The following is a 15,928-nucleotide window of genomic DNA, read 5'->3' on the forward strand; positions in this document are numbered from 1 at the left end:
TAATACCTCTGTAGATAAGTTTGCCTTACTAGTTATATTGAAGCCTCTTGATGCTCTGTCAACAGGAAAGGCAAACATGGAATCCCATGTGGAATGCTTTTCCCCTTTCTATGTCCCCCTAATTTTCTCTGTCTTTCTATTCTGCCTCACTACTCAACATATGGTAAGCACTCCTTAAATACATGTAATGCAGTGACTCTCAGTTATTACATGTTTGCTATTAGCACATTCTTTCAAAACTTACTCCAACTGCTGTCTGACCTAGAACTGCACTGGCAGATGATGCAGCAGGCAAACGAGGCACTGCCTGTGTATGGGGAGCCAAGTGATCCCAGGACAGCTGTCCAACTTGATCAGGCTCCTTCTATACACTGACTCCCCTTTGCCGACTGTTATTCAGGGCACAGAGCATGCAGACTGTCATCCGGCCAGCCCCACCACTAGCTCTTAGTCCCTTCTGAATGCTTTTTGTGACCCACACTGAAGTCCTGACTGAGTAACTCTCAATGCCTTGTGTCTTTTTGCCTTACAGAGGAATGTTTGCTGGGGGATTGAAGGAGATGGAGCAGGAAGAGGTCCTGATCCACGGTGTGTCTTACAATGCCATGTGCCAAATCCTGCATTTCATTTACACTTCTGAACTAGAGCTCAGCCTGAGCAATGTGCAGGAGACCCTGGTTGCTGCCTGCCAACTTCAGGTGAGAGTTGCCTTGTTGAACAAGAAGACTCATACCTGAGGGGGGGCTTCCCCAGATGCCTGTGATGACTGCTGGTATGAGGTAGGTCAAGAGGGCAAGAATACCAAGTGATGAGGCAAAATATGGAACAGGAAGGGTACCTTGGTATTGAGCCTTGGGAACTGAAGCAGAGTATCTCCAAATGCCTTAACCTGCCCTCCTCTTTTGCCCTTGACTCTTTTTCTACTTAAAAAAAAAAGGAGAGAGATTTGTTTATTTTATGTGTATGAGCATTTTGCCTGTATATATGTATGTGTACTACACCATGTGTGTACCTAGTACCTGAAGATGTCAGAAGAGGGAATCGGCTCCCCTGGAACTGGAGTTATGCATGATATGGACCATGTGGGTCCTGGGATTTGAACCAGGTTCTCTGAAGGAGTACCTTTAACTGCTGAGCCACCTCTGCAGCCCCCTCTTTTTTTTTTTAATGATTTTTAATTTTATTTTATGTGTATGAGTTTTTTCCCTGTATGCCTGTATTTCCCTGTATTTTCATATGTCACATGTGTACAGTTCCTGTGGAGACCAGAAGAGGGTGTTGGGTCCCCTGAAAGTAGAGTTACAGATAGTTGTGATCTGCCATGTGGTGGGTGTCAGGAATCAAACCTGGGTTTTCTGTAGCAGCCAGTGCTCTCAATTACTGAGCTATCTCTCCAGCACCCCTCCCCCTTTTCTGTTTTTTGAGACGGTCTCAATATAGACTAGTCTGGCCTAGAATGTGTGTAGCCTGGGATGGCTAATCTCATGGCAGTCCTACCTCAGCCTCCAGAGTGCTTACAGGGGTGAACTGATGTATCCAACGTGCTCTTTCTTTCTTTGCTGCTTCCTTCTCCTGGCTTGATTTCCTTACTAGGAAAAACGTCACAAGTTGGCCAAACATGAGGCATGTATTAGTGATGGCCTGTGCTGTGTGATGTCTAGCAACTTGGAAAATCCTCTGACCTGCAGCACAGTGTCTTTCCTGTGTACCAGCTGTATTTGTCCACTCTTTTTTCACCTTCTCTCCCGTCCTCTCTCCTCCCCTCCCCTCCCCTCCCCTCCCCTCCTCTTCTCCCTGTCCTGTCCTGTCTTACTTTGTTAACCATACACAGGCCTGAATTCACAGTCTGGCCTCAGCTACTGGAGTACCTGGTACTACAGACATGCACCATAGTGCAGGATTCCTTCCCTCATTTCTTTATTATTTTTTATATGTTTTATGCTTTGCTTGTATGTGTACCATGTGCCTGCCTCATTCTGGCCTCTGCCAGATTTTGGAACTGGAACTAGAGTTACAGATGTTTTTAGCATCTATGTGGGTAGTAGGAACCAAACCCAGGTCCTCTGGAAGAGCAGCAAACTGATATTTTTAAAACAACATTTTTTTTTTTTTTTTAGATTTATGTATATGAGTGTTTTTTTGTTTTGTGAGACAGGATTTCTCTGTGTAGCCTTGGCTGTCCTGGAACTCGCTTTGTAGACTAGGCTAGCCTTGAATTCCCAAGTACTGGAATCAGAGGCATGTGCCATAGCTCCCCCTCTCCCCTTATGAGTGTTTTGCCTGTACCACAATTGTGCCTGGTACCTGAAGATACCAGGAAAGGCATCAGATCTCCTGGAGTTGGAGTTAGGGGTAGTTGTGAACCACCTGAGAATTGTGGGGCCTAAGAATTGAACCTAGGTTCTCTTGCAGGTAAATACTCATACACATAAAATCTTTACATTTTTAAAAAATATATAAAATACATATTTATAGGTTTCTTTTTATTTTGTTTCCTTAAATAAAAAGTCCCAAACTAACTTTTGGGTGAAATAGTTGGAAGGAATGGGAAAAGACTAGGAGGAAGAGGAACACTGGTGCTTTCCTCCAACAGAGGGGTCCTGGGAGGTCCATGGGAGCAGCAAGGCAGGGCAGGTGGCTCCAATAACCTGTCTAGTGAATAGGCTCAGCTACTCCACAGCCAAAGGGGCAGAGGGTGGCTGTTGAAGAAACCCTAGTCTCCCCACCTGGGGTCAGCAAAGAGGCTAGAGAGAGGGCCCAACTACTTCTTCAGAGGGTGGACATAATGCTCAGTCCCAAAGAAGGCCCTTGAGTGGGAAGATGAGGCAAGGTCCATTGGGTAAGCTGATAACAAGTCAAGCTAGTAAGGGGTGGCATTTCTCACCATCAGTTGCAATGATAGGCATATTGGGAAGAAGGGGGAGGTGGGGGAAGAGCAAGCAGCAATTTGAACATGTAACATTGCTGTAGAGCGAGTTCTACTTGATAGAGCGTCACGGAGTCTGCAGATCAAGTTTGGGTGTTGCAGCTGGTGGCTTGTCCCCATTTGCTGTATCCTGCACTAGACCTGGCAACTCTCACAGTGTCCCCAGAGTCTTGGGTCTGAATCTAAGCAAAATCGGCCTTGTTGGTTTGCTCTAGGCAAGTGCATTCCATTCTGAGTCTGTCTGGTTGGGGCTCCTGTACTAGATGGGCTTCAGCTGTGTCTGTAGCATTCTACCCAGCAGAGGCACACTGCTCTGAAAACAGACTGAAGGACCAAGGATGGGGAAACAAGAAGGCTTGGTGCAAGAGGATGGGCTAGTGCCAGGATGGCATTCCTCATCCCTACTCGCTCAGGCCCGGGCAGAAGAGTGTCTAGGAAATCAAACATGGAAATGAAGATGTTCAGGAACTACAGAGAACCCTGAAGAACCCAACATAGGGTGTGTTTCTCTGATCATTTGTAGGTATCTGTTCAGCCCTTAGCATATCACCTAGCAAGAAACATGAGTTATCGTTTCAACTAAAAAAAACAAAACCAAAACAAACAAACAAAAAAACCAAAACAACAACAAAACAGGAAGGAGCGTCCGAACTAAATTGTGCGAAGCTATTACTTAAGGTCCACCTGATCTAGGCGGTGTCTCCATGTGGAATCGACCTTAAATCAGGAGACTAGCATGTGGTGGTCTGGACTGTTATTCCTGTTAGTCCTTGAATGTGGCTAAGGGAGATATCTGATTCCAGTGCTGAAAGGGGAGAAACGGATGGGTTGGGGGGAAGGAAGCCTTTTCTGAGGCTGTTCTCCAAATACCTTGAATGTATATGTCCAAAGAGTGAGTGGTCGGTCAGTCCACACTGTTAGCATTTCTTAGGGAAAAGTCAGTTGGGAAAACTAGGAAGGCACACATGATTTTCTTTCTTTTTTTTTTCCTTTATTATTATGTGTTTTAAATTTATGATTTTCACAACAGAAGACAGCTGATATGTAACGAGTCAAATAGCACCAAATGCTCCCTGGGGTTTGGCTTCCTCTGAGGAAATTCCTTGATCCCTCCAGGTAGTGGCTTTGCCATAACCAGCTGAGTTCTTAGGATACATTCCTGTGGCCCATAGCGGCACTCGGTGCCTCTTTGGCCTGCCTTCCTTCCCTCCCTGCTGCCACCTGGGAATCCTGCACCCTCTGGAGCTGAGTGGGTCTCTCAGCTCAGGCAGAGGCCCCAGGGTGGTTTAACAGCTTTTCAAGAGTTCTGAATCTGGGTTTTGGCTCTGGTGAATATCTGGAGATGCCTTGCTGACAGTGGTAAGTGGGCCTGGTGGGCCTGGTTCAGAGAACTCGAGTAGGAGAAAAGAGCCAGGTGTATTTCTGGTCTTAGTACCAGTGGCAGGGAATAGCCTCAGGTTCCTTCCAAACACTGACAGTCTGTGACATATCCTGCTTCCTTTCCTGCACACATTTTTTTTTTTTTTTTGTTTTTTTGTTTTTTTGTTTTTCGAGACAGGATTTCTCTGTGTAGCTTTGCACCCTTCCTGGAACTCACTTTGGAGACAAGGCTGGCCTCAAACTCACAGAGATCCGCCTGCTTCTGCCTCCCGAGTGCTGGGATTAAAGGCATGCGCCACCACCGCCCAGCCCTGCACACATTTTTTTTTTTTTTATCTAAAAGCAGGTTTTATATATCAAAAATCCTGTCTGTGCTAAGTGGTGTTCATGCTCGCATGCATTCTTCCCTACTTTTTCCTTGTTTTATAATGAGGATTGGGGCTCTGTGAAAGACAAATGGCGTTGGGGGAGGAGCTGGTTATGGTGCTGGTTACTGCACGCAGAGGTCACGGTCACGACAGAACCCAGTGTTAGTTTTTAGAGCTTTATTTGGAGGGAAACGGGTGGGGGTGGGGTGGGGAGGGGAGAATGAGGAGAGCCAAGCCTGGAGAGAGACAAAGGGGGGTGGTGGGAGGGAGCAGAGCAGAGAGAGCAGAGAACAAAGAGAGAGGGTGGGGGTCCGAGTCTGGCTTTTTAAGGCGCAGATTGTGACCAGGCCGTGCGTACATGGTCACGGATGACATAAGACGCAAGACCCCCAGCTGCACATATGCAGGAGTGAGGTCAGGATCCTAACACTATGAGAGGTTGAGAATGTGCCCTATGTTTCCATGGCAGGTTTTAAACTAAGCCTGCAAGAAGTGTCATTTTTGTGTCAGTAAAGGTTGGGGACAGTTGAGGGAAGATTCCACTTTGTATTCCCCAACCCCAGAAGGCCAGCTATAGTGACAGCCAGATGTGTAAGCCTTTTTCTGCTGTCACCCTGTCTTCATACCCAGATGCAGTTCTCCAGCTCAGGCTTGAGTGGGTATCCTTCTTTTTACAGATCCCAGAAATCATTCACTTTTGCTGTGACTTCCTCATGTCATGGGTAGATGAGGAGAACATCCTTGATGTCTACCGGTTGGCAGAGCTCTTTGACCTGAACCGTCTGACCCAACAGCTGGATACCTACATCCTCAAAAACTTTGTGGCCTTCTCAAGAACTGACAAGTACCGCCAGCTTCCTTTGGAGAAGGTCTACTCCCTCCTCAGCAGCAATCGCCTGGAGGTTTCCTGTGAGACTGAGGTGTATGAAGGGGCCCTGCTCTACCATTACTCCCTGGAGCAGGTGCAAGCTGACCAAATCTCACTGAATGAGCCCCCCAAGCTCCTAGAGACTGTGCGTTTTCCCTTGATGGAAGCTGAGGTCCTTCAGCGACTGCACGACAAGCTTGGTCCTAGCCCACTGAGGGACACGGTGGCCAGTGCCCTTATGTACCACCGGAATGAGAGCCTGCAGCCCAGCCTTCAGGGCCCACAGACAGAGCTTCGCTCAGACTTCCAGTGTGTTGTGGGCTTTGGGGGCATTCACTCCACACCATCTACAATCCTCAGTGACCAGGCCAAGTACCTGAATCCCCTCTTGGGAGAGTGGAAACACTTCACTGCCTCTCTGGCTCCCCGAATGTCCAACCAGGGCATTGCGGTGCTCAACAACTTCGTGTACTTGATTGGCGGGGACAATAATGTCCAAGGATTCCGAGCTGAGTCCCGATGCTGGAGGTAGGAAAGGGCACTGATCATTGCCTTTGTCATTAGACAACTCCTTGGTGCAGGATTTGTGGGTTATGTGGGCTGCTCAGGGGACACATTATGTGGGCTGCTCAGGGGACACGTTATGAAAGGCGCATCACTACAGGCCTGGTTCCTGCATTGCCTTTTACATGAATGTTACAGCTTCTCTGGGGCATACCTGTTCGTGTAATGAGGTCCAGATGAATTCAGAGAAAGTGGGCCACAATGAGATAAGAAAAAAGGGCATCGGAATTGCCTTATTGTCCCTCTGTCCCTGCTGTCCTGAAGTCCAGCTGTCTGCAGTAGGTTTCCTTGGCTGCCTCTGCTCAGGAAGCATGCTGAGGAGTGTTGTGTGGGCTGGGCTAGCTACTCCTGCCTTCTTCAGTCTAGCTCTTCAGTATCTTTTTTTCAAGTACCTTGCTAGTCAGCTCTGATCCTTTTCTCCAAACTGCCAGCCAGGATGTCTTCCAGATGCTGGCAGCCCACATCTGAGTACAGAGGAGTGGAAAGGACCAGTAAGCATCATTGAGCCTTTGCTAAATTCTCCCTTGGTCAGATGAGAATGTTCTCAGTAGATACTGTGAGGAGGCAGTTTTTCTTGAGAGAGTTTTGTGGACTGCTTTGATCTGCAGAATGCTTCTAGCTTTGATCCAAGAGATCCATTTCTTTGGATAGAACATGAGACATTAGTTCAAGTCTCCAGTGCCCTCAGGTACCAGTGGATTTTGAGGGGCCTCTCCATCATACCTTGGTGCATGTGGGAACTCTGCCATCCCTGGTCCCTACCACAAGAGATGATATTGAAGAGAACAGCTTTGGGCTGGGTGCTATTGTAGTTCATTTTGGTATTTGTGTTCTGTCTTTGGCTATAAAGGGTGAGACTGAATTCTGGACTGGTCCTGCCACACAAATCAAGCAAGCGTGGTGATACTGACCAAGAGGAAAACAGCCATTCTTTGATCATTTCTGGTCTCCTGACCCTAGGAAGCAGTCACCTTTGGCAAACTAGTGAGACTTAAACCTGCCTGTAACACATTGTGATTAGATGGTTGGAATGACAGAATTCAGAAAGAAGGAAATGACTCATTTCCTTTGTAACTGGATACTGTCTCCAGTGAGCATGGCTGAATTTGGCTTCCCTTAGGTCAAGCCTGGAAGCTTCTTTCTTACAGGGTTCTGCTGTGGGGCTAAGGTCAGCCTGCCCTACTTCAGCAGTTGAAAGATGCAATGCAGATCTCTCTAGAGCAGTGACAGCTGAGAGCTGAACTTGGATCATGGCAGGTGGGATCACAGGAACAGAAATTAACAGAATGGTGGTGGCAAGTAGGGCCAGGGCCTGCCTGCCAGCTGACCAGGGTGTCTGTCATCTGTCCAGAATGAAAGCTTCATTTCCTTCCTAGCCATCTCAAGACTTGCAAAACTGAGGATGCAGCTCGATGTTGAATGCTTCCTTAGCATGTAGAAGGCCCTTGGGTGCCACCCTAGCACTTTTTGGTTTTTGTGTTTGGTCAGACTTGTGCTAGATGAGTAGCTGAGGATGACCTTGAATTTCACTTGGCCCCTATCTCATGATTACTGGGATATCACAGTGGCTGAATCCCTAAAATTGATTTTTCTGAGTTTGTTTCTTTTTCCCTTTCATAGCAACTATAAATGAAGAGAAAATGTTTATTTACTGTATACTTTGAGAAGTTTAAAGTCCAAGATCATGCAATACATGGGGTATACCCACTGACTTGTCCTTTGGGAGGAAGATGGCTGTGTTGGGAGCACTGAACATGGTAGTCACAGCTTGGTCCAAGACACATAAAGTAGAAACCAGGGATGCAGAGTTACTCAGTTTTGTTTTTGTGGTTTTTTTAAAGATAAGGTTTTACCACAAAAAAAAAAAAAAAAGTGGCTGTCCTGCCTGGCCCAGAACTCTATATAGAGCAGGTTGGCCTTGAACTTGGAGTGGTCCTCCTGCCTCTTTCTCTAGTTCTAGGATAGGAGAGGAGGTATATGCAACTATAACAGGCTTCACTATCCCCTTGAGTCCATTTCCCAGTGACCCAAGCAGGACCATAATATTTCCCAAAACTGCTACCCTGATGACCAGGTCTTAGTTAGGGTTACTATTGCTGAGATGAAACACCATGACCAAAAGTACCTTGGAAAGGTTTGTTTCACTCATAGTTCCATTAACAGTTCATCATCCAAAGCAATGAGGGCAGGAACCAGGAGGCAGGCGCTGATGTAGAAACCATGGAAGAGTGCTACTTACTTGCTTGCTTCCCATGACTTGCTCAGCCTGCTTTTTTGTTTTGTTTTGGTTTTTCGAGACAGGGCTTCTCTGTGTAGCTTTGCACCTTTCCTGGAACTCACTTTGTAGACCAGACTGGCCTCGAACTCACAGAGGTCTGCCTGCCTCTGCTTCCTAAGTACTGGGATTAAAGGCGTGCGCCACCACCGCCTGGCCAGCCTGCTTTCTTATACAACCTGGAACCCACCAGTCCAGGGGTGGTCCCACCCACAATGGTTTCTTTTGTCTTTTTTTTTAAGATTTATTTATTTATTATGTATATAATGTTCTGTTTGCATGTATCCCTATGGGCCAGAAGAGGGAGCCAGATCTCATTACAGATGGTTGTGAGCCACCATATGGGTGCTGGGAATTGAACTCAGGACCTCTGGAAGAACAGCTAGTGTTCTTAACCTCTGAGCCATCTCTCCAGTTCCCACTTATGGAGGCATTTTCTCAGTCACCTCTCTGGTGACTCTAGTTGATGTTCAGTTGACATTAAACTAGGCAGCATTACTGGGCGGTGGTGGTACACTCCTTTAATCCCAGCACTCGGGAGGCAGAGGCAAGCAGATCTTTGTGAGTTTGAGGCTAGCCTGGTCTACAGAGTAAGATCCAGGAAAGGCACAAAGTTACACAGAGAAACCCTGTCTCGAACTACCACCCCCCCCAAAAAAAAAAACACAAAACAACAACAACAAACAAACCAAAAAAAACCTAGGCAGCACAAGGCCTTTATATATGGACCTTTGGAGAGCACTCATCCAAACCATAGGAGTTAGCCTTGTCATTCTTAGTACATTTTCCATAAACAGTAATAGTTGGATTTAGTGATGAACCTATTATCCCAACTACTTAAGAGGCTGAGGTAGGAGGATTATCAGTTCTAGATCTGACTGCCTGGGTTAATGATTGAGCTCAGATCCAGCCTGGACAACTTAGTGAGACATTGTCACAAAAGAGTGAAAAGAGGGCAGGAGCCAGTTGTAGTGGTCATACCTTTAATCACAGCACCTAGAGACAGAGACAGGAGGGCTACACAGTGAGATCTTATTTCACACCAAAAGAGAATGGTGGGCTGGGGTGATAGAGGCCAGTAATAGACTCTGATAGCATGCACAGAACCTTGGGGTTAATCCCCAGTACTTCAGAGTACTCCCTATCATACCACTAACAATTAGGGAAATACAAAAGAAAAAAACAATTTGCTAAATTTGACAAAGACCTCTGATACATTTTGAACCTAAATTTCACCTCTCAATTTATAATAGTTTGGCAGTTCAAATATGTGAATTAAAATTATTACCTTGGAAATTTTTGGCTGCTATAACAAATACCACAGAATAGGTGACTTAAATGCTCCATACCTTTTTCTCATAATCTTGATTTTTGGAATGTCAGCTGATTGAGTCTGGTAAGGACCCTTTCTTGCTGTATCCTCACATAATAGACTGAGTTCTCATTTATTCCTCTTTGTGATAGTTTGAATGTAATTGGCCTTCATAGGAACTGGCACTATTAGTAGGTGTGGCTTTGTTGGAGTAGGTGTGGCCTTGTTGGGGGAAATGTGTCACTGTAGGGGTAGACTGTGAGGTTTCCTATGGTCAGGATACTGCCCAATGTCTCAGTCCACTCCCTGTTGCCTTCTGATCAAGATGTAGCCAGCATCATGTCTACCTGCATGCCGCCATGCTCCCCACCATGATGATAATGGTGCTAAGAGCTATTTAAACAACTGGGGGCTGGCTCAAGAGTTTCAGAGGAGAAGAATTTTAGTATGTTGACTAGAGATCATTCTTGTGATTTATAATGAAGAGGAGCAAACTGAGCAAATAAAAATACAAAATGTAAAATATATAAAATGTACAGATTGAGAAAAGGAGCACCAGGAAGTGGAATGGAGCTAAATCCTGTGTTCAAGGAGATAGACAGATTAGGAAATGGAATAAAGGAAGTGGTGACTTCAGGGTAAGATCCCACCCAGCTGTTTCCAACTTGTGAAAAGAAACTAAAGGAAAGCTTAGAGCCTGGTGGTACACACCTTTAATACCAGCACTGGGAAGGGAGAGGCTGGTGGATCTCTGAGTTTGAGTCTATAGATCCAGTTTCAGGATAGCCAAGCTTAGGCAATGAAGAAGAGAAAGCTGGTAAAGATGTAATTGAACAAGGGCAGGAGAACTTGGCAGCTTTGGCCACATGGTTCTGTAGTTAAGGATAGAAGAAAGGGCTATGAAATTTGCCTCTGAGACTAAGGAAAGCTGCGGAGGCCAGGCATGTGTCAGGAGTGTCCCTGAATGGAGGCTTAGAAAGGCCATTTTGTGAAGCTGTGAAGTTGAAGTTGGATTGCCTTGGAGAACCTAAAATGTTGGAGATGCCAGAGCCATGGGATACCTGCTGAGGAGAGCTGCTAACAGGGAGGGAACCAGCCCAACAGAACTGAAAGGAGCTGGAGATCTGAAGAGTGTTTTGACATCAGACATGGAGATGTAGTTTGGAGTTTGCCCAGCTGGTTTTTAGTCTTGCTTTGGTCCAGTGTTTCCTCACTATGCTCCCTTCCCAATGTTTTAGAATGTAATGTATATCCTGTGCCATTATATGTTGGAAGTTTGTGGTCTGTTTTGATTTTATAGGAGATTGCAGTTAGGAGAGTGCATGAATCTCAGAAGAGACTTTAAACTTTGGACTTTTAAACAGTGTTGAGACTGTGATAGACTCTGGGGACTTTTGAAGTTGGATTAAATGCATTTGCATTATGATATTGTTACATGCTTGTGGGGTCCAGGGAGTAGAATGTGGTAGTTCGTGTAATTGGTTCCCATAAGCTCATAGGGAGTGGCACTATTAGGTGTAGTTGGACTTTCTTTGGACTGCCAGTTCCCAGATAATGACATGGAGACTTCCTATCAAGTATGAAAGCTTGGCCTTAGCTTGGGCTTGTTCCCAACTAGTTCTTATAACTTAAATTATCCCATTTATATTAATCTATGTCCTCCAGGTGGTTCATTACCTCTGCTCAGTACCATGCATCCCACTTCCTCCATGTCTGACTGGCAAATCCCCAGCTCTCTGATTCTTCCCAGAGTTCCTATCTCTGCCCAGAAGTCCTACCTGTCCCCTCCTTCTTTCAGCTCTTTATTAAACCAATCAGAAGGTACCTTAGGCAGATGGTGTAAAACAGAAACACATCTTTACAGTGTACAAAAAGATTATCCCACAAGAATTAGTAGATGTGGCTTTGTTGGAGTAAGTGTAGCCTTGATGGGGGAAATGTGTCACTGTGGGGGTGGACTGGGAGGTTTCCTATGGTCAGGATACTGCCCAATGTCTCAGTCCACTCCCTGTTGCCTTCTGATCAAGATGTAGCCAGCATCATGTCTACCTGCATGCCGCCATGCTCCCCACCATGATGATAATGTACTGAACCTCTGAAAGTGTAAGCTAGCCATCCCAATTAAATGTTTTCCTTATAAGAGTTGCCATGGTCATGGTGTCTTTAGTTTTTTTTTCAAAACAGAGTTCCTCTGTATAGCCCTGGCTGTCCTGGAACTCATTGTGTAGACAAGGTTGGCCTCGAATTCAAGAGATCAATCTTACTGCCCCTGCCTCCTGAGTGTTGGGATTAAAGGTGTGTACCACCACCACCCAGGATAGGATTGGAATTGCCAAAGTAGCTTTCACATGAATGTTTTTTGGAACACAGACCAATTTATAATACTGTATTTGGGGCTAGGGAGATGACTTAGTTTGTAAAGAGCGTGCCTCATAACTATGAGGACCTTTATTCAGATCCCCAGTGCCCATATAAAATCCCAGCTGTGGTGGTGCTCATTTGTAACTCCAGTGTGTGGCATAGGTAGGAACAGGATGACCCTAAGGCCCCACTGGTCAGCAAGTAAAGTAAATGAGTAAAAAGTAAAAACAATGAGCTCCAGACACTATTTCAAAATATAAAGTGGAAAAGGATAGAGGAAGACACTCAACATTGACCTTTGTCCTCTCAACAGGCACATACAGGTATACATTAGCACACCCAAAACATGTTTTAAAACATGTAGTTTTAGTGTGTGCATGTGCACATGCCATAGGACATGGAGATCAGAGGACAACTTGTAGGAGTTTGTTCTCTTCTCTCACCGTGATGGTTCCATGAACAGAACTCAAAGCATCAGGTTTGGCAGCAAGCACCCTATTCACTGGATCATTTTGCCTGCCCCCGAAGCTTATTTTTAATTAGAAAAGAAATTACTTAACAATCTATTCTGACTAAGAAGAAAATTAAAACCAGGTGTGGTGGCACACCTGTAATCCCAATATTTGAGGTGGAGACAGGAGAGTCAGGCTACTTAGGGAGTGCAAGTCCAGCCTGGGTTTCACAAGATCTCATATAAAAACAAGAAACAAATACCCCCAAAAGACTAATGATATGGCTTAGTAGGTAAAGGTACTTGCTGCATAATACTGGCGATTTGTATTCAATCCCTGGAACCCATACAGTGGTGGAAAGAACAGATTTTACAAAGCTGTTCTCAGACCTTCACATATTTGTCATTGCATGTCTGTTCCCCCCAATCATGGACACACATACATACTAATATAAACAGAAACAAAGCAGAAAATGATTCCGATAAAGAGGAGTTTGGTCATCTGAACATAGTCATGAACACTGTAATCCTAGTGTTTGGGAGACTGAGGCAGGAGGATTGAGAGTTAAAGGCCTGCTTGGTCTACTTAAGTTCAAGGCCAGCCGTAATTATGTAACAAGACCTTGTGAGGGTGGGGAGGAAGAGGTCAAATACAGATAGATGAGAGAGAATAAAATCTATAAACCCATAGTTTCAGTGAATGTGTGTGTGTGTGTCCTTAAGCCTAAAGCCCCAAGATCCAAAGAGATTCAGCCTAAGAAACGGAGTGCTAAGGACCAGAAGGAGTCAGACAGAAAGCTCCAGAGACTTGTTTCTTACATGACTGCACTGAAGATGGGGATGAGAGGAATGTACTTACATAAAGGAGTCCCGTGGACAGAAAAGGTGGCAGACGGCCCCATCTAACCAGATGGCAACTTTGTCTGCCTACTTTGGCAATTTAATGAGACCTTGTCTCAAAAATTGGAAAGGGTAGGATGGGGAGATGCTCATCTGTTAAAAGAACCCACTGCTCTTCAGAGGACCTGGGTTTGGTTCCCAGTACCCACAACCATCTGTAACTAGTTCTAGGGCATCCTACACCCTTTCCTGACTTCCAAAGCACCAGGCACATGTGTTCATGCAGGCAAGACAACTCATAAAATAAAACAAATATTTTAAAGTTTTTAAAATTAAATCTTTAAAAAAATATTTTAAGGGGCTGGAGAGATGGCTTACTGGTTAAGAGCACTGGCTGCTCTTCCAGAAGACCCAGGTTCAATTTCCAGAACCCACCTGGCACACCCACATGTCACAACTGTCTGTAACTCCAGTTCTAGGGGACCCAACAAAGTCACATATCAAAGTCACATATCAAAGACTATTGGGGTCTGGCCCCTCGATAGCCTTTTCCCAGGATCCATGGAAGAATCTAACAACCAGCTGAGGAATCTAATCTTAATGATATCAAATGAAACTACATACACAAAACTCTTCCATTCACTTTATTATTCTGAGTCATTTCTCTCTCTCCATGGCTGCTTTTCTGCTCTCGTACTAGCTCCTTTCTTGCCCAATTTCTCTCTATGATTTTCTGCTGTTATCTCTAAGTTCTATCTCATTTCTCCCATCTTGTTTTTCCCCATCCAATTCTTCCCCATCTAGCTCTTCTCCATCTTCCATCTCATTCCTCTAGTCTTCTCTACCACTCTCCCTTCTCCTCTCCCCAGTCGAGTTTAAATACACATACAGGCTGGGCGGTGGTGGCGCACACCCGTAATTCCAGCACTTGGGAGACAGAGGCAGGTGGATCTCTGTGAGTTCAAGGCCAGCCTGGTCTACAGAGCTAGTCCAGGACAGGCTCCAAAGCTACACAGAGAAACCCTGTCTCGGAAAAACCAAAAAAACAAAACAACAACAACAACACACACAATCTGTAGATCTCTGGCTCCGCTGATTTCTGGTCGGGTGGGGCAAGTCTGCTCGGTAGCTAGACAACCTGCATCACAGCTAGATGTACTTTAGTTCTGAGTTAATTGTTAAAGGCAGATCTAGAATTAGAGATAACACTTGGAGGAGAGGAGGTTTAAGCTTAATTAGTACATCTGCCTGACCCTCACTAACAGTCTGGATGCTTATCTGTCTGCAGTCAGTTCTTAGAAAGTCTGAGAAGTATCTCAGATAAATACTTTTGTCCTGGCCGAATGTTGCTAATGACGATAATTATAGAAAAGCCTGAAATTAGGGTTCTGGCTGTGTGACTGCTTTTTAGTACAGTTGGGAGATGTATATCCAAATCCCTCAATTGTCCAGGGGAATTTGTGCCCAGTGGATGATCAAACACGCTGTTCTAGAAATGGAAAAGCTGCAAGAGCACATGAGAAATTCATAGCAGGAAATGGCTAATGTGCAAAAGCCAATATCACCAAGACTCCTTAAGCCTTGGCTTTACCTCTGGAAAGGCCCTTAGCTTCTTCCAGGTATAGCTTTGTCATAGTCAGCTGAATTCCTGCTTCATATTTCTGCATCCCCCAGCACGTACATGCAGGCAAAACACCAATGCACATAAAAAAAATGAATAAATCCTTTTAAAATGTTTTAATTTTTTTTAAGGTTAAAAGAGGGCTGGAAATGTTGCTTAATGGTAGAACACTTGCCTAGCATCCAGTGAATATTGATTCAGTCCCTAGTGGGCAAAAGAAGAAAGAAAATGATGATGGATTTTTGGCTGTGGAGGCCTCAGGTGTGGGTGTCAATGTGTAGAAGCTGGGTTTTGCTGGCATTGATGGGAACAGAAGGACATGGGGAATGCAGGGCTCAATTGGGGATAGTTAAGTTAGGTAGACCTGAAATACAGTAGAGACCAATGGGTGACAGTTGACATGCCACATAGCTGAGAGTGCCCTGGGGTATTGGAAGGGAAGGGTGTCCTGGGCTGACAACATTGAGCAGCTTGACATTGAGCAGCTGTGACAGGACTGGCCCTGTGCAGGGTTGGATGATGCTTGTTGCTTGAGGGCTAGACCTTCTTTACAGTTGTCAGTGAAACAAAGCTGTGACTTGGGGACACTATCTTCTCAGAAAGTGACGTAAGTGGCCTGATATCAGGAAAGTAAGCTTTAGTAACAGTGTTTGAGAGTTCCACTCTCAGCAAGGGGTTAACAGAGGTGAATGTTTCTCCTCTGCCTCATACCCTTCTCTTTCCCATTTATGTCTTGCCTGGACTGTTCATCATTACAGATTGCCCCAGGTTAGCCTCAGCCCATTGGCTTTCCTGGTCTTGCAGAATTCTCTGGCTTCATGTAGTCAGCCTCATCTTTTTCCTTTAGTGAGTTCCACTTGCTTTAGTGAGGTCCCTGGAATCTCACAGGATCCTGCTCTCTAGTGACCACAGATCAAGGTGAGAGTTGACATGCTCACTTTAGCAAGAAGGATGTCCTGAGG

The 15,928-nt window shown here is 45.3% G+C and overlaps 1 protein-coding gene across 4 annotated transcripts in view; it reads left to right on the top strand.

Moving 5' to 3' along the window:
- Positions 1-15,928, top strand: part of Klhl22 (kelch like family member 22) — a 47,615-nt gene that overhangs the window by 14,270 nt on the left and 17,417 nt on the right. For all 4 annotated transcript variants that reach the window (XM_036196217.1, XM_036196216.1, XM_036196214.1 and 1 more), the window contains 2 exons: positions 533-698; positions 5,352-6,070. In XM_036196217.1, coding sequence (XP_036052110.1) covers positions 533-698; positions 5,352-6,070 — 885 coding nt within the window. The remainder of the gene's footprint in view (positions 1-532; positions 699-5,351; positions 6,071-15,928) is intronic.

This window comes from Onychomys torridus, chromosome 8, assembly GCF_903995425.1.
Source record: "Onychomys torridus chromosome 8, mOncTor1.1, whole genome shotgun sequence".
Lineage (NCBI taxonomy): Eukaryota > Metazoa > Chordata > Mammalia > Rodentia > Cricetidae > Onychomys > Onychomys torridus.